At 49.5% G+C, this 20,659-nt stretch overlaps 1 protein-coding gene across 4 annotated transcripts in view; it reads left to right on the top strand.

Moving 5' to 3' along the window:
- The window catches only part of AXIN2 (axin 2), a 47,180-nt gene that overhangs the window by 12,532 nt on the left and 13,989 nt on the right, over positions 1 to 20,659 (top strand). For 3 of the 4 annotated variants that reach the window (XM_040331520.1, XM_040331519.1, XM_040331522.1), the window contains exons 3-9: positions 613 to 753; positions 5,518 to 5,620; positions 10,341 to 10,481; positions 12,655 to 13,136; positions 13,352 to 13,528; positions 13,986 to 14,207; positions 17,865 to 17,939. In XM_040331520.1, the coding sequence (XP_040187454.1) occupies positions 613 to 753; positions 5,518 to 5,620; positions 10,341 to 10,481; positions 12,655 to 13,136; positions 13,352 to 13,528; positions 13,986 to 14,207; positions 17,865 to 17,939 (1,341 nt within the window). The remainder of the gene's footprint in view (positions 1 to 612; positions 754 to 5,517; positions 5,621 to 10,340; positions 10,482 to 12,654; positions 13,137 to 13,351; positions 13,529 to 13,985; positions 14,208 to 17,864; positions 17,940 to 20,659) is intronic. The other variant, XM_040331521.1, reaches the window with a different exon arrangement.

The following is a 20,659-nucleotide window of genomic DNA, read 5'->3' as shown; positions in this document are numbered from 1 at the left end:
GGGGGTGTACGTACATCAGATATGGGGGTGTCGGGGGTGTACCTAGATCAGATATGGGGGTGTCCATAGATCAGATATGGGGGTGTCCGTAGATCAGATATGGGGGTGTCAGGGGTGTACATAGATCAGATATGGGGGTGTCGGGGGTGTACTTAGATCACATATGGGGGTGTACGTAGATCAGATATGGGGGTGTCCGTAGATCAGATATGGGGGTGTCCGTAGATCAGATATGGGGGTGTCGGGGGTGTACGCAGATCAGATATGGGGGTGTACGTAGATCAGATATGGGGGTGTCGGGGGTGTACGTAGATCAGATATGGGGGTGTCTGTAGATCAGATATGGGGGTGTCCGTAGATCAGATATGGGGGTGTCGGGGGTGTACGCAGATCAGATATGGGGGTGTACGTAGATCAGATATGGGGGTGTCGGGGGTGTACATAGATCAGATATTGGGGTGTCGGGGGTGTACGTAGATCAGATATGGGGGTGTCGGAGATGTACCCCGGGGATATACATGTCAGTCGGTAGGTGAGGCCCGTGTGTGGATAATGAAGGGGATAAAGTTGGGGGGCGACGTTCAGTGACCTCATCTCTGTTGTGTCCCGCAGGGCGTACAAGAGAAGCGACCCCGTCAACCCGTACCACGTCGCCTCCGGATTCGTCTTCGCCCCGGCCGCCAGCACCAATGAGAGCGAAGTGTCCAGCGACGCCATGACAGACGACTCCATGTCCATGACCGACAGCAGCGTGTAAGTGGGCCCACCGGGTGGGACTGTCCTGTGTGTGTCACTTTAAGGATACTTCAAGAGCCGGCAGAGCTATGGAAATCCTTGCTGTAGGTAATAAGCCTCTGTTGGTCCTCTGACAGTCTCATATTTCCTCTGAGGTCTGCGGGCCGGTTGAGATGGTAGGTGAAGTGAGTCTCACCCCCCCCCCCCATCCCCCCACTCACACGATCCCCCCCCGCCGTTCGGCGTTTGAAGCGACCGTCTGCTGCGGACAATGGCTGATTGAACCGTCAGGGGGCCAAACTACAAAGCGGTTTCAAATATGAAGCCCCCCCCAAGATAAGCGTGTGACCCCCCCCCATCGATCCGAGCCACCTCTGCCCGGTGTCCAGTCCGGGCCTCCACCACCCCTCGTCACAGTGCTTGACGTTCTCCATCCCCCGCCGAATCTTTTCCTAATTATTGGGATAATTCTGTTTTTATTCGGGCCCCCCCTCCCCCCCTCGCTCTTCCTTTATTTACAGGCGAGCGCTGGACGCCAAGGGAACGGAGCGCATTGAACTTCAAACATCACCTTATCTTACAAACCAGCCGTTTGATGTGCGTGAGATCACAGCGCCGGGATCCAGCCCTTGCCAAACGCAGGCGGCTCTCAATACATCGGCAAACCCAATCCTCCTTCCAAACGCCGCCGCGGCGCAACTATAGATTTTTTGGGCCTCGGACGGGTGTGCGGCCCCCCAACCCCCCCCCCCCCCAGCCGTAAGGGGAACATCTTGTCCCCGCGGGAACGTCACCCCAATCCGCCAATATTAACACTTTACCCATTTTCTTTTACAGCAGCCGGGGGGGGAACTAAAACGCCCAGCGGTCAGGGAAAGTGGAGCTTGCTGAGACTTTTAGTTCCCCCGGCGGTTGGAAGATCGGACCGCACACACTCAGATGGTTTCGGACCTCTCTGCCAGGCGGGAGACCCTCGTTACCGTTCCCTCTGTACACGGGGGTGGTGGGAACCTTCTATAAACCATGAAAAGTGTTACCAGGGCGCCCTCTGCTGGTGAAGCTGGGCATTCCTCAATGACGTTTCCTCTCTTCCTATACAGTAAAACCTTGGTTTGAGAGTAACTTGGTTTGAGAGCGTTTTGCAGGACAAGCAAAATGTTTTAATAAAATTTTGCCTTGATATAAAAGCGATGTCTTGATATACAAGCGTTGTCTTGATATACAAGCGATGTCTTGATATACAAGCGATGTCTTGATATACAAGCGATGTCTTGATATACAAGCGATGTCTTGATATAAGAGCAGCGTCATGTCACAACTGAGTATAAAAGAGAAGAGAGGAGCCTCTAAGTGTAGCAATGGGGTAGATTCACGTACCTGCACTTCTTGTTACGGCGGCGCAGCGTATCGTATTTACGCTACGCCGCCGTAACTTACAGGAGCAAGTGCAGTATTCACAAAGCACTTGCTCCGTAAGTCGCGGCGGCGTAGCGTAAATGGGGCCGGCGTAAGCGCGCCTAATTCAAATGGGGAAGGGGGGGCGTGTTTTATGGTAATATGTGATGACCTGACGTGATTGACGTTATTTACGAACGGCGCATGCGCCATCCCTGTACATATCCCAGTGTGCATTGCTTCCAAGTACGGCGCAAACAACGTATTGGTTTCGACGTGAACGTAAATTACGTCCAGCCCTATTCGCGAACGACTTACGCAAACGACGTAAAAAAAAATCAAATTTCGAAGCGGGAACGACGTCCATACTTGACATTGGCTGCGCCTCCTAATAACAGGAGCAACCATACGCAGAAAAAGCCTAACGTAAACAACGTAAAAAACTACCGCCGGGCGCACGTACGTTTGTGAATCGGCGTATCTAGGTAATTCGCATATTCTACGCCAAAAACAACAGAAGCGCCCCTAGCGGCCAACGTAATATTGCACACAATTCTACGCTGCCGCATTCAAGTTACGTCGGCGGAGGAAGCCTATTTTTTTTGCGTATCTGCCTTTGTGAATCGGTGTAACGATACGCCGGCGCAAGTTTTCAAATTACGGCGGCGTATCTGGAGATACACCGCGGTAATAGCTACCTGAATCTACCCCACTGAAGGGACAACATTTAGCAACTTATTGCTACACTTAGAGGCGCCTCTCTTCTCTTTTCTACTCTGTAATAAAATGCTTTGGTATACAAGCACGTTTCTGGAACGAATTACGCTCGCAATCCGAGGATTTACTGTATTATTATTATTTAGGATTTATACAGCGCCAACAGTGTATACAGCGCTATACAACTTGATATATATTGGGTATTATATACCTGCGAAGTTGGCATCAAACTTGGACAGCCAATCGGCAGTCTGTAAATAAGAAGGGAAGCTCTGGTGTGATTGGTGTGGCGATGAGGAAGCCCCTCCTCCTCAGGACCCCCTGGGGCAGTGATGATGGGGAACCTTGGCACCCCAGATGGTTTTGAACTACATTTCCCATGATGCTCCACTACAATGCAGAGTGCAAGAGCATCATGGGAAATGTAGTTCAAAACCATCTGGGGTGCCGAGGTTTGCCCTACACGTGTGGGAGCTCAACCTGCGGCCCTCCAGCTGTTGCGGAACTACAAGTCCCATCATGCCTCTGCCTTTATGGGTCATGCTTGTAACTGCCAGCCTTGCAGTGCCTCATGGGACTTGTAGTTCCGCAACAGCTGGAGGGCCACAGGTTGAGCAGCCTTTACCCCAAGGTCAGTTGGCGAGTATATAAAACAACATGATTCTGAGTGATATTTAAAGTGAACCTCTGAGGGGCGCCGCCATTGATGAGGGTCTTCAGGTTCCGGGGCCCTGCCGTCCAGCTCAACCAATCACTACGGCAATAGTGGTCCCTTTGTTTACCCCCCACAGGCCCCTTTTAATGAGAAGACCTCATCAGCTCTACAATTAGTGCCCATCTCTCTTGTGATACATCTGCGCAGACTCTTGAAGTATCTTTTATATGTAAAGGAGACGTTTTTCCCCCTGCTGGAGGGATTGTAAAAGAATCAATACATCATCCATAACAATCAATCAATACATCATCCATAACAATCAATCAATACATCATCCATAATAATTAATACACCACACTGCATATCACCAATAATAATCAATATACTACACTGTGTACTTCTATATCCTGCACTATGTTAGGCAGGGAGTGAGGAGGGGGGGTGAGGAGGGGGTGTGAGGGAGGGGTATGAGGAGGGGGGTGTGAGGAAGAGGTATGAGGAGGGGGTGTGAGGGAGGTGTATGAGGAGGGGGTGTGAGGAGGGGGTGTGAGGGAGGGGTATGAGGAGGGGGTGTGAGGAGGGGGTGTGAGGGAGGGGTATGAGGAGGGGGTGTGAGGGAGGGGTATGAGGAGGGGGAGTGAGGAGGGGGTGTGAGGAAGGTGTATGAGGAAGGGGAGTGAGGAGGGGGTGTGAGGGAGGGGTATGAGGAGGGGGTGTGAGGAGGGGGTGTGAGGAGGGGGTGTGAGGGAGGGGTATGAGGAGGGGGTGTGAGGAAGAGGTATGAGGAGGGGGTGTGAGGAAGGTGTATGAGGAGGGGGTGTGAGGAGGGGGTATGAGGAGGGGGTGTGAGGAGGGGGTGTGAGGGAGGGGTATGAGGAGGGGGTGTGAGGAGGGGGTGTGAGGAAGGTGTATGAGGAGGGGGTGTGAGGAAGAGGTATGAGGAGGGGGTGTGAGGAAGGTGTATGAGGAGGGGGTGTGAGGAGGGGGTGTGAGGAGGGGGTATGAGGAGGGGGTGTGAGGGAGGGGGTGTGAGGGAGGGGTATGAGGAGGGGGTGTGAGGAAGAGGTATGAGGAGGGGGTGTGAGGAAGGTGTATGAGGAGGGGGTGTGAGGAGGGGGTGTGAGATAATAATACCCAATTGATTGATCTGTTCATTCATTTATCCCCACAAGGTACATGCAAAGTCCCACCCAATCCTGTCCTAGTTTTGTATATATCCTGCACTAGGAAAGGGGACAGACTCTTGAGTTATCTGTTATATGTAAAGGAGAAGTTTGCCCCCTGCTGGAGAGATTGTAGAAAAATCAATACATCACCAATAACAATCAATATACCACATTGTATATCATCAATAATAATCAATATACCATGTTGTATATCATCAATACATCACCAATAACAATCAATATACCACATTGTATATCATCAATAATAATCAATATACCACACTGTATGAAATCAATACATCACCAATAACAATCAATATACCACATTGTATATCATCAATAATAATCAATATACCACACTGTATGAAATCAATACATCACCAATAACAATCAATATACCACATTGTATATCATCAATAATAATCAATATACCACACTGTATGAAATCAATACATCACCAATAACAATCAATATACCACACTGTATATCATCAATAACAATCAATCTACCACACTGTAGGTGATCAATACATAATCAATAACAATCTATCACACTGTATACATTTAGATCCTGCAATGGGAAGGGGACAGACTCTTGAAGTATCTGTTTATGTGTAAAGGAGAAGTTTGCCCCCTGCTGGAGGGATTGTAGAAGAATCAATACATCATCCATACCAATCAATCAATACATCATCAATCAGTGATTTGTATGAAGAGATCTCGGCCCTGGGGAGGGGGAGGGGACAGAGAGTTACAATGTTTGCGGTTACAATGGACATAAATGTTACAATGTTGCAGGCTCCTCCTCCTTCGTGGGATTGGCGCTCTGATGTTGCGTCTGTTTTTGCAGGGACGGGATTCCGCCGTATCGATCGGGCACCAAGAAGCAGCTGCAGCGGGAGATGCACCGCAGTGCGAAGGCCAACGGCCAGGTGGCTCTACCTCACTTCCCAGTAAGTGTCGCCGCTGTCACGTGACCTCACACCTATCAATGTGATCGATAATCAATCAATGAGCGCCACTCAGTATAAAGACCCCCCCCCCCATTCCGTCACTTTTCAGTCATGGCAGAATTTTGTTGTCGATCGATGAAAAAATAAAAAGCGATGTTCTGTGAGAACCAATCAGATAAAAGAAATGATGGTTTTATTAGATTGATTTTATATCCGATCTTCTTATCGATCAATTTTACTGTGTGGGGGGAATACGATTTGAGGGTCATAAACAGTTCAGCGCACTCTGCGCCCAACGATCGTGTCGTACAATCTGCTCTCCTCCAATCACACTGATTGGGTCATTTCATCAGTGGGTTCAGTCGATCGATCATCATTATGGATCCGATCATTTGTACCCCCAATATTGCATTGATAACTCATAGATGATATTTTTGGATCAATACGTTTTTTTAGTTGATTGGAAAAGTGTTGAAGAATACGGTGTGTGTGGCCCCGCTGACCCCTTCATGGAAATGCTGCTTTCCTGGCTGCCCCCCCGGAACAAGAAGCCGGAGCTCCTGATCTCAATACATGAAGTGACAGCCAGGCAGCCAGCATTTCCCAAGGGAGGTTGCTGACTTTGGCCTCCTTGTCTCCCCTGGGAGCGTCGCCGCCTCCTGGTGGTTCTCTGTGGTACACGCGTCCCGCCCACCATGTTTTCAGGTTAGCTCGGTGTGTCGGTGGGGTGGGGACACCCTGGGAGGGGCTTGTGTCGGTGGGGTGAGGACACCCTGGGAGGGGCGTGTCTTGGTTGTCATGGTGATGTGTGGATGGAGGCCACCCATTGGAGGTGTACTGGTTGGTGTTTTCTCACAATGGTGGCGTGTGAACGGCGCGGTCAGGTGGTGGGGGGATGGGGGGAAGCGGCAACCAAACTGATAAGAGGAATGGAGGAGCTCAGCTATGAGGAAAGATTAGAGGAACTGAATTTATTCTCTCCTGAGAAGAGGAGAATCAGGGGGGGTATGATCACCATGTATAAATATATAAGGGGGGATATGATCTCCATGTACAAATATATAAGGAGGGGGGTATGATTTCCATATATAAATATATAAGGGGGGGGGGGTATGATCTCCATGTACAAATATATAAGAGGTCCATACAGTGAACTTGGTGTTGAGTTATTCACTTTACGGTCATCACTGAGGACAAGGGGGCGCTCTTTACATCAAGAGGAAAAGAGATTTCACCTCCAAATACGGAAAGGTTTCTTCACAGTAAGAGCCGTGAAAATGTGGAACAGACTCCCTCCAGAGGTGGATCAGGTCAGATCAGTAGATTGCTTTAACCACTTAACCCCCGAACCAAAATGCAGGTAAAGGACCGGGCCCCTTTTTGCAATTCGACACTGCGTCGCTTTAACTGACAATTGCGCAGTCGTGCGAAGTGGCTCAGAGCACTTTTTTGCGATTCGGCACTGCGTCGCTTTAACTGACAATTGTGCGGTCGTGCGACGTGGCTCCCAAACAAAATTGGCGTCCTTTTTTCCCCACAAATAGAGATTTCTTTTGGTGGTATTTGATCATCTCTGCGGTTTTTATTTTTTGCGCTATAAACAAAAATAAAGCGACAATTTTAAAACAAATTCAATATTTTTTTCTTTTTTCTATAATAAATATCCCCCAAAAATATATAAAAAACATTTTTTTTCCTCAGTTTAGGCCGATACGTATTCTTCTACCTATTTTTGGTAAAAAAAATCACAATAAGCGTTTATCGATTTGTTTGCGCAAAATATATAGCGTTTACAAAATAGGAGAGAGTTTTATTGCATTTTCATAAAAAAAAATTTTTTTTACTACTAATGGCGGCGATCAGCGATTTTTTTCGTGACTGCGACATTATGGCGGACACATCGGACACTTTTGACACATTTTTGGGACCATTGTCATTTTCACAGCAAAAAAATGCTATAAAAATGCACTGATTACTGTGAAAATGACAATTGCAGTTTGGGAGTTAACCACTAGGGGGCGCTGATGGGGTTATGTGTGTTTCTAACTGTAGGGGGTGTGGCTGTAGGTGTGACGTCATCGATTGTGTCTTCCCTATAAAAGGGAACACACGATCAATGTGGGCGCCACAGTGAAGAGCGGGGAAGGTGTGTTTACACACAGCTCTCCTCGTTCTTCAGCTCCAGGGACCGATCGCGGGACTCCAGCGGCGATCTGGTCCGCGAGTCCCGCGGTCACGGAGCTTCGGACCAGGTACGTGATTGTGCCCAGCCGTGCCATTCTGCCGACGTATATCGGCGTTAGGCGGTCCTTAGGTGGTTAAGAAAGGTCTGGATTCTTTCCTAAATGTACAGAATATAACTGAGTACTAAGATTTGTAGGTAAAGGTGATCCGGGGAAAATCCGATTGCCTCTCGGGGGATCAGGAAGGAATTTTTTCCCCTGCTGTAGCAAATTGGATCTCATGCTCTGCTGTTTTTTTTTTTGCCTTCCTCTGGACCAACTGTGGGTATGGAGTTGGGTGTATGGGATTGTATGATATTATTATTATTGTATTTCTTATGGTTGGACTGGATGGACTTGTGTCTTTTTTCAACCTGACTAACTATGTAACTGTGTTGTCCTCTCTCTGTCTATCCTGTCTCTCTCCCTTTTCCATCTCTCTCTCTCTCTTTTCTATTTATATCTCTCCTGTCTCTCTCTTTTACCACTCTTTCCCTTTTATATTTCTCCCTCTCCTTTTCCAACTCGCTCTCCCACCTCTCTCCCTTTTCCATTTCTCTCTCTTTCCCTCTCTCTCTCTCTCTCCCCCTTTTCCATTTCTCTCTCTTTCCCCCTCTCTCTCTCCCCCTTTTCCATTTCTCTCTCTTTCCCCCTCTCTCTCTCTCCCTTTTCCATTTCTCTCTCTTTCCCCCTCTCTCTCTCCCCCTTTTCCATTTCTCTCTCTTTCCCCCTCTCTCTCTCTCCCTTTTCCATTTCTCTCTCTTTCCCCCTCTCTCTCTCTCCCTTTTCCATTTCTCTCTCTTTCCCCCTCTCTCTCTCCCCCTTTTCCATTTCTCTCTCTTTCCCCCTCTCTCTCTCTCCCTTTTCCATTTCTCTCTCTTTCCCCCTCTCTCTCTCTCCCTTTTCCATTTCTCTCTCTTTCCCCCTCTCTCTCTCTCCCTTTTCCATTTCTCTCTCTTTCCCCCTCTCTCTCTCTCCCTTTTCCATTTCTCTCTCTCTTCTCCTGTCTCTCTCCCATCTCCATCTATCTTTCTTGCCACTCTCTCCCTTTTCCATTTCTCTGTCTCTCCTGCCTCTCTCTCTCTCTCTCTCTCTCTCTCTCCTCTCTCTCTCTCTCTCTTTTCCATTTCTCTCTCTCTCATGTCTCTCTCTCTCTCCCCCACCACTCTCTCCCTTTTCCATTTCTCTGTCTCTCCTGCCTCTCTCTCTCGCTCCTGTCTCTCCCACCACTCTCTCCCTTTTCCATTCGCTCTCTTTTTTTCTCTCTCTCTCTCTCTCATGTCTCTCTCTCCCCCACCACTCTCTCCCTTTTCCATTCTCTCTCTTTTTTTCTCTCTCTCTCTCTCTCTCTCTCTCTCTCTCTCTCTCATGTCTCTCTCTCCCCCACCACTCTCTCCCTTTTCCATTTATCTCTGTTTCCCATCTATCTATCTCCCTTTTCCATCTCTCTCTCCTGTCTCTCCCATCTCTCTCTCCATTTTCCATCTCTCGCTCTCTCTCTCCTGTGTCTCTCTCTCTCCCTTTTCCGTCTCTCTTCCCCTACACTCTCTCCCTTTTCCACTTCTCTCTCTTCTCTATCTCTCTCTCTCTCTCTCTCTCGCCCCTTTCCATCTATCTCCCTCGCCACTCTCTCCCTTTTCCATCTCTCTCTCTCTCTCTCTCTCTCTCTCTCTCTCTCTCTCATCTATCTATCTCCCTTTTTCATCTCTCTCTCCCTTTTCCATTTCTCTATCTCTCTCTTTCCCTTTTCCATCTCTCTCTCTCTCTCTCTCTCTCTCTCTCTCCCATCTATCTATCCCTTTTTCATCTCTCTCTCCCTTTTCCATCTTCCCCCACCCACCACTCTCTCCCTTTTCCATCTCTCTCTCCTCTTTCCATGCCTCTCTCTTTCTTCTGTCTCTCTGCCTCCATCCCCTCTCTCCGCTCTCTTCTTCCAGCCCCCCGTTATTCCCCGTCTCCTCCTCATTCCTCCCTCTCTCTCCCCTCCCTCGTCCCTGTCACCTGTCATTGCGCTCCTCTGTCGTCCCTTGATCGTATGTCTCTTTGTACGGCGCTCTCTGCAGTCTCCTCTGATTCCAGCTGTCTCTCTCTCTCTGACCACCTTGCTTTCTCCGGCTCTCTCCGCTCACTCGCCTCCCCGCCTGTCTCCTCCACCTCTCTTCTCTCTCCGCCGTCCCCTCCCCTCTCCCGGATTTTATTTGATGTCTGACAAGTGTCTTTGAAGATTTGCAACTACAGAGCAGCTCCTGATAGGCTGGTTGTAGTACAGAGGGAGCAAGCGGGGTTCCTCACAGTGTAACCAACTGCTAGTGCCGTAGGCGAAGGCTGCTGGGCAGTATGCCTCTCCGTGAAGCCACTGCGCTACCTCATAAATATCCCGAGCAGTCGCACAGCCGCAACGCTCTTCTCTCTCGCTCTCCGAGACGCAGCCCAACCGATGCAGCTCCGGCTAAAGCATGTCTGACTCCTCTCCTCCTTCTCCCCCCCGCTCTCTGTAGAGGACGCACCGGCCGCCCAGAGAGATGACCCCCATCGAGCCGGCCATCTTCGCGGCGGAACTCATCGCCCGGCTGGAGAAGGTTAGACAGGAACAAGAAACCATGAACACGCTGGAGGAACGGCTGCAGAAGATCAAAGAGGTAGGAGGCATCTGTCCCGCCACCCCGCTCCCCGTGTCCCACCTGTCTTCCCTTTGTATTAATCAGTGCCGGGATTTTTCACACTCCTCGTCAATACGTCTTCCCTCTGTGTGTCTCCAAATATCAATAGCGGTGATCGGTATCGCCTCTGTCGCAGTCTTCCAATACCCAACCCCCACTTCAATAGTGACTCCATGGTCATACGGCAGTGTCTTCTAAAGACCTGACCTGTCGCCGTCTTCCAATACCCAACCCCCACTTCAATAGTGACTCCATGGTCATGGTCCTACGGCAGTGTCTTCTAAAGACCCGACCTGCCCCAGTCTTCCAATACCCAACCCCCACTTCAATAGTGACTCCATGGTCATGGTCCTACGGCAGTGTCTTCTAAAGACCTGACCTGCCCCAGTCTTCCAATACCCAACCCCCACTTCAATAGTGACTCCATGGTCATGGTCCTACGGCAGTGTCTTCTAAAGACCCGACCTGCCCCAGTCTTCCAATACCCAACCCCCACTTCAATAGTGACTCCATGGTCATGGTCATACGGCAGTGTCTTCTAAAGACCTGACCTGTCGCCGTCTTCCAATACCCAACCCCCACTTCAATAGTGACTCCATGGTCATGGTCCTACGGCAGTGTCTTCTAAAGACCCGACCTGCCCCAGTCTTCCAATACCCAACCCCCACTTCAATAGTGACTCCATGGTCATGGTCCTACGGCAGTGTCTTCTAAAGACCTGACCTGTCGCAGTCTTCCAATACCCAACCCCCCCCTTCCAAAGTGACTCCATGCTCATGGTCCTACAGCAGAGTCTACTAAACACCTGACCTGTCGCAGTCTTCCAATACCCAACCCCCCCTTCCATAGTAACTCCATGGTCATGGTCCTACGGCAATGTCTTCTAAAGACCCGACCTGCCCCAGTCTTCCAACACCTGACCTCCCCCCTCCATAGTGACTCCATGGTCATGGTCCTACGGCAGTGTCTTCTAAAGACCTGAACTTTCGCAGTCTTCCAATTCCCGACCCTCCCTTCCATAGTGACTCCATGGTCATGGTCCTACGGCAATGTCTTCTAAAGACCTGACCTGTCGCCGTCTTCCAACACCCAACCCCCCCTTCCATAGTGACTCCACGGTCATGGTCCTACGGCAGTGTCTTCTAAAGACCTGACCTGTCGCCGTCTTCCAACACCCGACCCCCCCTTCCATAGTGACTCCATGGTCATGGTCCTACGGCAGTGTCTTCTAAAGACCTGACCTGTTGCAGTTATCCAACACCCGACCCCCCCCCCTTCAATAGTGACTCCACAGTCATGGTCCTACGGCAGTGTCTTCTAAAGACCTGACCTGTCGCAGTCTTCCAATACCCATCCCCCTTCCGTAGTGACTCCATGGTCATGGTCCTACGGCAGTGTCTTCTAAAGACCTGACCTGTCGCAGTCTTCCAATACCCATCCCCCTTCCATAGTGACTCCACGGTCATGGTCCTATGGCAGTGTCTTCTAAAGACCTGTCCTGTCGCAGTCTTCCAATACCCAACCCCCCCCCCCCCCTTCCATAGTGACTCAATGGTCATGGTCCTACGGCAGTGTCTTCTAAAGACCTGTCCTGTCTCAGTCTTCCAATACCCAACCCCCCCCCCCCCCTTCCATAGTGACTCCATGGTCATGGTCCTACGGCAATGTCTTCTAAAGACCTGACCTGTCGCTGTCTTCCAATACCCGACCCCCCACTTCAATACTGATTCCACAGTCATAGGCGTACGGCAGCGTCTTCTAAAGACCTGACCACCATCACTGTGATGTGATATATACTTGGTGGTATTGTGTATTGTTTTTTTTTAACAAAGATATATGGAAAGCGTCACCCGTAGCAGTCCGGTTCCTTCCATCTCTGTTTTCCACTATAGGTCAGAAAGGAAGTACCGGCAGGAATATGAGTCGGTTGGTTTTGGTTTGCCGTATTTTGGAGCAGTCAGTGTATAAAATGTTGTTGTTGGTTTTACTGAGTAATGTGCACGTTTTAGTAACCCATTACAGCCAATCACTAACCACAGCTGACCACTTTCCGTGAAACCATGGCTTCCTGTGGCTTCCCGCTCTTTGCCAACGCTTTTGAACTTGTTGGTTTTTCTGCTTGTTGAGGATTCAAGTTTTGTCCTCTTGACAGGAAGAAGAACAAGAAGAATGTGAATCTCCCAACTGCTTCCAGCCCACCCAGGACGCCTCTGTCCCGTCCCACCAGCCTCCGGCTCTGGCATCTTCTGCCCCCTGCGAGGAAGACCCTCAAGCCATCCTAGACGACCACTTATCCCGAGTCCTCAAGACGCCGGGCTGCCAGTCCCCAGGCATAGGAAGGTCCCGTTCTCCTGACCGTTCTCGCCTCCTACGGCCTTCGCTACCAACCGCAGCACTTTCCGCACCCTGTCCCCTACTGGCCAAGAGCTTCGTCACCAAGCAGACCACCAAACACATCCATCACCACTACATCCACCACCACACCATGCTGAAGACCAAGGAAGAGATCGAGGCGGAGGCTGCTCGCAGGGTGCACTGCCTGTGTGCCGGGTCCAATGACTACTGCTCCTATGTGAGGAACCGTGCGAACGCCAAGGGTGTGGACCTGTCCCTGCTACATGTGGAAAGCACAGGGTAAGTCACAAATCTCTTGTCTGTAGGTAATGTGTAGAGGCCTCTCCCTGCCGTATCCAGCAGGTGACCCTCAAAAAAACAAAATTCTTTGAAAAAAATTTAAGTGTTCAGCAGTAGAGGAGTTCAAAATGGCCGCTCTCTGGTCTCAGCTCCGTCCACTTTATGTTATGTAACATCTCAGTGTTACAGCTCTTTCCTTCTTTCTTCTATCTCAGCAGTCGGGCCGGAACCTTATCTAGAAGGAACTGCAAGACCATGTCAGAATATTCAGTGGAGGGCATAGACGGCGCAACCATTATATGCCAACTGCCAATGGAAGGACACGTACCACCAACGTGGCAGCGGGTGGTGGAGTCCGAGATGGAGCGACAGTGCAAACACAGATCTCACAGGTACGACGCGGAGGTTATTAACCTCTGAAGGCCTACAAGCCTATTCTATGCCGATTCCGGTATTACCAGGCAGCGGCGGGGCTTCCATAAAGGGTGCAGGAGCGCCGCCCCCCTAACCCCTGTCACTCTCTAATCACCATAGATTGATTCAAGCATTGCATGAATCTATCTATGGTCGATGCTGACACCCCCTTTTCAGGTGTCCGGCCCCTTTTCGGTCACCGGGCACCTGAATTACAAAATATTTTTGAGCACCAGCCGCCACTGTTCCCATGGGGGCTTCTGTGACCGGCCATGTGAGCCTCTAATTAGGATGGCTGGTGCCGCAAAATGCCTCTATGACATCATAGATTGAGGATCGAGGTCCTCTTGTAGAAGAGTTTTAATGTCGGGGGTTATTTGGGGGTTCACATTGTGTCGTGTTCATACATTGACCCTCGATGCCTTTCTTTTTCAGTGCTCAGAGCACCAAGAGGAGCGCGGCGGCCTGTGAGACCCCTCGAGCGTCCTCGGCGGAGAGGCCGGCACGCCATCAGCAGTGGCTCAACGGAGTCGGCCACCCTCGGCCGTCCTCGCATCCTCTGGTCCAGGACTTGGCCGTGGCGTCGCCCAGCACTCTGGCTCAGCTAGAAGAGGCCTGCCGAAGGCTGGCGGAGGTCTCCAGACCTTCAAAGCAAAGGTAAGAACCCGCCGTTACACCGAGGGCCTGGGCCTCCCAAGCTGTCCAACGTCTCGGGGCTCCCAAGCTGTCCAACGTCTCAGGCCTTCCAAGCTGTCCAACATCTAAATCAAATATGGTCTCCCCCCACCCCCCCCCCCCCCCCCCCGAGAGGAATGTTCCTTTCTTTTAGATATCATACAGTAGGGATGAGCTTTATGTTCGGGTCGAACATGAGTTAGACTCTAACATTGGCTGTTCACCCGTTTGCCGAATAGCAAACAATTTGGGGTGTTCGCGGCAAATTTCGAAAAGCCACGGAACACCCTTTAAAAGTCTATGGGAGAACTCAAAAGTGATAATTTTAAAGGTTAATATGGAAGTTATTGTCATAAAAAGTGTTTGGGGACCTGTAGGGTCTGCTATGGATTTTGTGGGGGGGCCCCTACGCATTTTTTAAAAAGATTTTAGCGCAGGGTACCCCTTAATATCCATAGCAGACCTGAAGGGGTTGATATGGAATTTGGGGGGACCCCCGCGCATTTATTTTTTAATTTTGGGTCAGGGTTCCCCTTAGTATTCATACCAGACCCAAAGGGCCTTGTAATGGACTGGGGGGGGGACACCCTGCTGTTTTTTTCAATGACTTTTATCTGTATTGCCGGGAGCCGAAAATTTATTAACAGTAGTAGTTTCACATTACTTTTTTTCCTTTAGAAATTACATTTTGTGCAGGGACAGTTCTAAACACGAGAAACATGCGCTACTTTACAGGCATACTATAGACACCCCCCAGGTATGAAATTTAAAGGAATATCTCACTTTTATTGTTTCACTTTAAGCATTATTAAAAACACTGCTCCCGAAAAAATGGACGTTGTTAAGACTTTTTTTTTGCATTGATACATGTCTCCTGGGGCAGGACCCGGGTCCCCAAACACTCCCCTGGGGCAGGACCCGGGTCCCCAAACACTCCCCTGGGGCAGGACCCGGGTCCCTAAACACTCCCCCTCGGGCAGGACCCGGGTCCCCAAACACTCCCCCTGGGGCAGGACCCGGGTCCCTAAACACTCCCCCTGGGGCAGGACCCGGGTCCCTAAACACTCCCCCTCGGGCAGGACCCGGGTCCCCAAACACTCCCGTGGGGCAGGACCCAGGTCCCATAGACTTTAGCGGTGTTCGCGTGTTCGAACGAATATTTTGTCTGTTCGCATGTTCTGCTGCGAACCGAACCGGGGAGGGAGGGGGCGGGGGCTGTTTGGTTCATCCCTATCGTACACCCCCCTCCCCCGTACTGACTTGTACTTTGGAGAACGCCGCGTTTTACAGGTGAGCGGGACGCTCGCCCACTTCAAAGACGACGCCTCATCTTTTTTTCCCGCTGTCATGCTCTGGGCCCCCCCACGTCTCTCTCCTCTGCTCCCGCCTTTATCAGGCCTCCGCTTGCGCGGCGTCCAACTGTCAGCACTACCTGCTGCTGCTGCAGAATTTCCTGACATGAAACGCACAGCGTGAGCTTTTCGCTTCTGTGCTACGTGTGATTTTTTTTTCTTCCCATCTGCCCAGAAACTTTCTGTTTGCTTTCTTCATTTGCATTTTTTTTTACAGTGAGGCGGCCGGAATAAAAGCAGAAAGAGCGTAATAAACACAATGATAATATAAATATATATATATATATATATATACACAACTCACTTCCTGAGCCCTTCCCCCACCAGTCCTGCGGATCACACGTCGGTTTTTATCCTAGACCTTTGTAACCGAGGAAACGAGGTCTGACCTCTGCATTTCGAAAGGGTTCTTTATTGTAAGAGCTGAGAGCATCTTCCCCAGGACGTGGCTATAGAAGGATGTGTGTAAATGTACAAAGTGTCCGAAGAGTGATCGGAAATCAATCGATAGACTTGTGTCTTTTCCAACCAGATTAACTATAGTGCCTTGAAAAAGTATTCATACCCCTTGAAATTCCCCACACTTTCTCATGTTACACCAAAAAACGTAAATATTATTTTATTGGGATTTTTTGTGAGAGACACAAAGTGTCACATAATTGTGAAGTGGAAGGAAAATGATACAAATAAATCTGTGAAAAGTGTGGGGGGGAGGGGCATTTGTATGGCGCCCCCCGGAGTCAATACTTTGTAGAACCCCCCGGAGTCAATACTTTGTATGGCCCCCACCGGAGTCAGTACTTTGTAGAACCCCCTTTCTCTACAAGTCTTTTTGGGGGGTCTCTACCAGCTTTGCACATCTAGAGAGGGACATTTCTGCCCATTCTTCTTCTCTGTAAAATATCTCTGTCTCTGTCAGATTGGATGGAGAGCGTCTGTGATCAGCAATTTTCAAGTCTTGTCCACAGATTCTCAATGGGATTTAGGTCTGGACTGTGACTGGGCCATTCTAACACATGAATAGGCTTTGATCTAAACCCTTCCATTGTAGCTCTGGCTGTACTTTAGGGTCGTTGTCCTGCTGGAAGGTGAACCTCCCCCCCCGGTCTCAAGTCTTTTCTTCTAAGATTGTCCTGTATTTGTCTCCATCCATTTTCCCATCAAATCTCACCAGCTTCCCTGTCCTTGCTGGAGAAAAGCATCCCCACCACATGAAGCTGCCACCACCATGTTTCACGGTGGGGATGGTGTGTTCAGGGGGAGGTGCAGTGTTATTTTTCCTCACACATAGTGTTTATTGTTGAATTTTGGTGTCATGTGACCAGATCACCTTCTTCCACATGTTTGCTGTGTCCCCTCCCCCACGTGTTTGCTGTGTCCCCTCCCCCACATGTTTGCCTAGTCCCCTCCCCCACATGGCTTCTCACAAACTACAAACAGGACTTCTTATGTCTTTCTTCCTCCAATGTCTTTCTTCTTGTCACTCTTCCATAAAGGGCAGATTTGTGGAGAGACCACTAATAGTTGTCCTGTGGACAGATTCTCCCCCCTGAGCTGTGCAGCTCCTCCAGAGTTACCATGGGGCCTCTTGGCTGCTTCTCTGATGAATGCTCTCCTTGCCCGGCCCGGTCAGTTTAGGTGGATGGCCGTGTCTTGGTAGGTTTGCAGTTGTGTCATACTCTTTCCATTTTCCGATGATGGATTGAACAGAAGCTCCGTGAGATCTTCAAAGCATGGGAGATTTTTTTTATAACCGAACCCTGCTTTATACTTCTCCACAACTTTTTCCCCGACCTGTCTGGTGTGTTCCTCGGCCTTCATGATGTTGTTTGTTCACTAAGGTTCTCTAACAAACCTCTGAGGGCTTCACAGAACAGCTGTATTTATACTGAGATGACATGACACACAGGTGGGCTCTATTTACTAATTAGGTGACTTCTGAAGGTGATTGGTTCCTCTAGATTTTAGTTATCAGAGTAAAGGGGCGCCATACAAATGCCCCCCCCCCCCCACACACACACACACACTTTGTGTCTCTCACCAAAAAAAAACCGATAAAATACATTTACGTTTTTTGGTTGTAACAGGAGAACATGTGGGGAATTTCAAGGGGTATGAATACTTTTTCAAGACACTGTGTGTAAGGAATAATACAGTAGAATGGGGATCCAGGGATCTGATTGGATGTTGGAAGGGAAGGTTTTCTTTCTGTCACTTTATTGGGATTTATGCTTTTTTGTTGCATCTTTTTTCAACCAAATTAAGTCCGTTCTGTCATGTCTTCCAGGTGCCCATCCAGCAGTCACCAGCGGAGTCACTCGGTGCCTTGCCAGCCGGGAACTTCCACCCCCCAGCATGAAGAGTGAGTACATCACCCTACCGACATGACTGCCATGTACAGGGGGGGGGGGGGTTCTGATGTTCTTTAGTAGACCAGAGGGATCTCAGAGCTCCATAGTCTTCTCAATAATGACGTCTCCAATGTGGACCGCTGAGCATCAACGAGTGCCAGGGGGAGGATTCTGGTCAATGCCTGTTATTCCAAACCATGAATTCTAATATAGAACTGCCCTCCTCCCCCATGGCCATTAATATCGAGCTGCCCCTCCTCCCATGACCATTAATATGGAGCTGCCCCTCCTTCCATGGCCATTAATATGGAGCTGCCTCTCCTCCCATGGCCATTAATAAGGAGTTGCCCCTCCTTCCATGGCCCCTCCTCCCATGACCATTAATATGGAGCTGCCCCTCCTTCCATGGCCATTAATATGGAGTTGCCCCTCCTCCCATGACCATTAATAAGGAGTTGCCCCTCCTCCCATGACCATTAATAAGGAGTTGCCCCTCCTCCCATGACCATTAATAAGGAGTTGCCCCTCCTTCCATGGCCATTAATATGGAGTTGCCCCTCCTCCCATGACCATTAATAAGGAGTTGCCCCTCCTTCCATGGCCATTAATATGGAGCTGCCCCTCCTCTCATGACCATTAATGTGGAGCTGCCCCTCCTCCCATGACCATTAATATGGAGCTACCCCTCCTCCCATGACCATTAATAAGGAGTTGCCCCTCCTCCCATGACCATTAATATGGAGCTACCCCTCCTCCCATGACCATTAATAAGGAGTTGCCCCTCCTCTCATGACCATTAATATGGAGCTGCCCCTCCCCCCATGTCCATTAATATGGAGCTGCCCCTCCTCCCATGACCATTAATATGGAGCTACCCCTCCTCCCATGACCATTAATAAGGAGTTGCCCCTCCTCTCATGACCATTAATATGGAGCTGGCCCTCCTCCCATGGCCCCTCCTCCAATGACCATTAATAAGGAGTTGCCCCTCCTTCCATGGCCATTAATATGGAGTTGCCCCTCCTCCCATGGCCCCTCCTCCAATGACCATTAATAAGGAGTTGCCCCTCCTTCCATGGCCATTAATGTAGAGCTGCCCCTCCTCCCATGGCCCCTCCTCCCATGACCATTAATAAGGAGTTGCCCCTCCTCCCATGACCATTAATAAGGAGTTGCCCCTTACCTCCAAGACCAATAATAAGGAGCCCCCCCCTCCCCCTATGGCCATTAATAAAGAGTTGGCCTCTTTTGTGACTTTTACATTCTTCTGGGAAGAATTTTGGAGGATCTCTGTAGAAATTTGTGCCCATTTATGAGGCCAGGTACCGATTATTGGATGAGAAGACCCGACTCTTGCAGCAGGCCCCACGTTGGGCACCACTATATATAAATACCGAAAAACTGAAATTCAGGATGCACTTGGCCGAAAACTAAAACCGAAATGGACAGTTTTGAAAAAAAAATCAATATTTTTTTTTTTATATTTAATTGTATTCGACTTTTTAATTAATATCATAAACTTTAATAATTATGTATTTATTTTCGCCCATCATCGGCATATTTTCGGTCGATAATTTTCGGTGGCACCTTTTTTTTCTATCGGCAAAACGCTGATAACCCTTTTCTTTGGCTGATAATTTTCGGTGACTGATGCATATCGGTGCAATCCCTACGAAAAAGAAGACCTGGCTCACAATTGGCATTCCAAATTATCCAAATCAACGCTGGACGCCATTTGATGGGGCAAATCTGGCAGCACACTGGTGGCAACTGATGGGCACATTGGCAGCAACTGATGGGCACACTGGCAGCAATAGATGGGCACACTGGCAGCAATTGATGGGCACACTGGCAGCAATTTATGGGCACACACTGGCATTAATTGATGGGGCACACTGGCAACAATTGACGGTTACAGTAGCTGCGTTTGATATATTTTTTTTTCAGTTTGTTTGCGCCCCCCAAAAATTTTGAGCACCAGCCCCCACTGTGTAGGACCCTTCACTGAAGACACCTCATCGCCATCATTTGTCTATGCAGTGTATACTTGCACCTCTGCTGTGCTTCTACCTGGAAATGTGGAAATCATTCTATTTCCTGGTCTGGGAGGTGCTGCTGAACTGTGTGTGTGCCGTGAGGAACCAATCAGAGCGATGTGTGGTGCAGACCGCGTTAAGCACCTCGATGAGTGTAATTACAGGGCCTTGCTATCGTTATAAGTAGGATCGCAGCTACAGCGGCGCTAATCGTGGCCTGAATAATTAACGCCGCTCCGCGCTGCCCTCTTCATCTTCACAACGCCGCAAGCCTTTGAAGTCCGGCCATCAGACACCTTTCATTTTTAATTGGCTGACCCCGGGACCCCCAGCTGCCTCCACATAGAAGAAGTTTTTTTTATCTTCTCCGAGACAGAACTTCTGCCGTCCGAATGTCACATTCTTCCCCGGCTTTAATCCTCCGCTCTTAGAATCGATGAATAAAAAAATTACATTTGTCATTCCTGGATCTGAGAACAGCCCCTTACCAATGATGGAATCCCGGGGGCTCCAGTGAAGGGTCCTTGTAGTCCTCTATCATTCATGTAGACAATTGTGCTCTTCCATACCACTACCACCATCACTACCACCATCACTACCACCATCGCCATCATCACCACTACCACCACCACCATCACCACTACCACCACCACCATCATCACTACCACCATCACCATCATCACCACCACCACCAC

The sequence above is a fragment of the Rana temporaria genome, chromosome 12, assembly GCF_905171775.1.
Source record: "Rana temporaria chromosome 12, aRanTem1.1, whole genome shotgun sequence".
Classification (NCBI taxonomy): domain Eukaryota; kingdom Metazoa; phylum Chordata; class Amphibia; order Anura; family Ranidae; genus Rana; species Rana temporaria.
The sequence above is the reverse complement of the archived record's forward strand: the minus strand, read 5'-3'. Positions and strand labels throughout refer to the sequence as shown.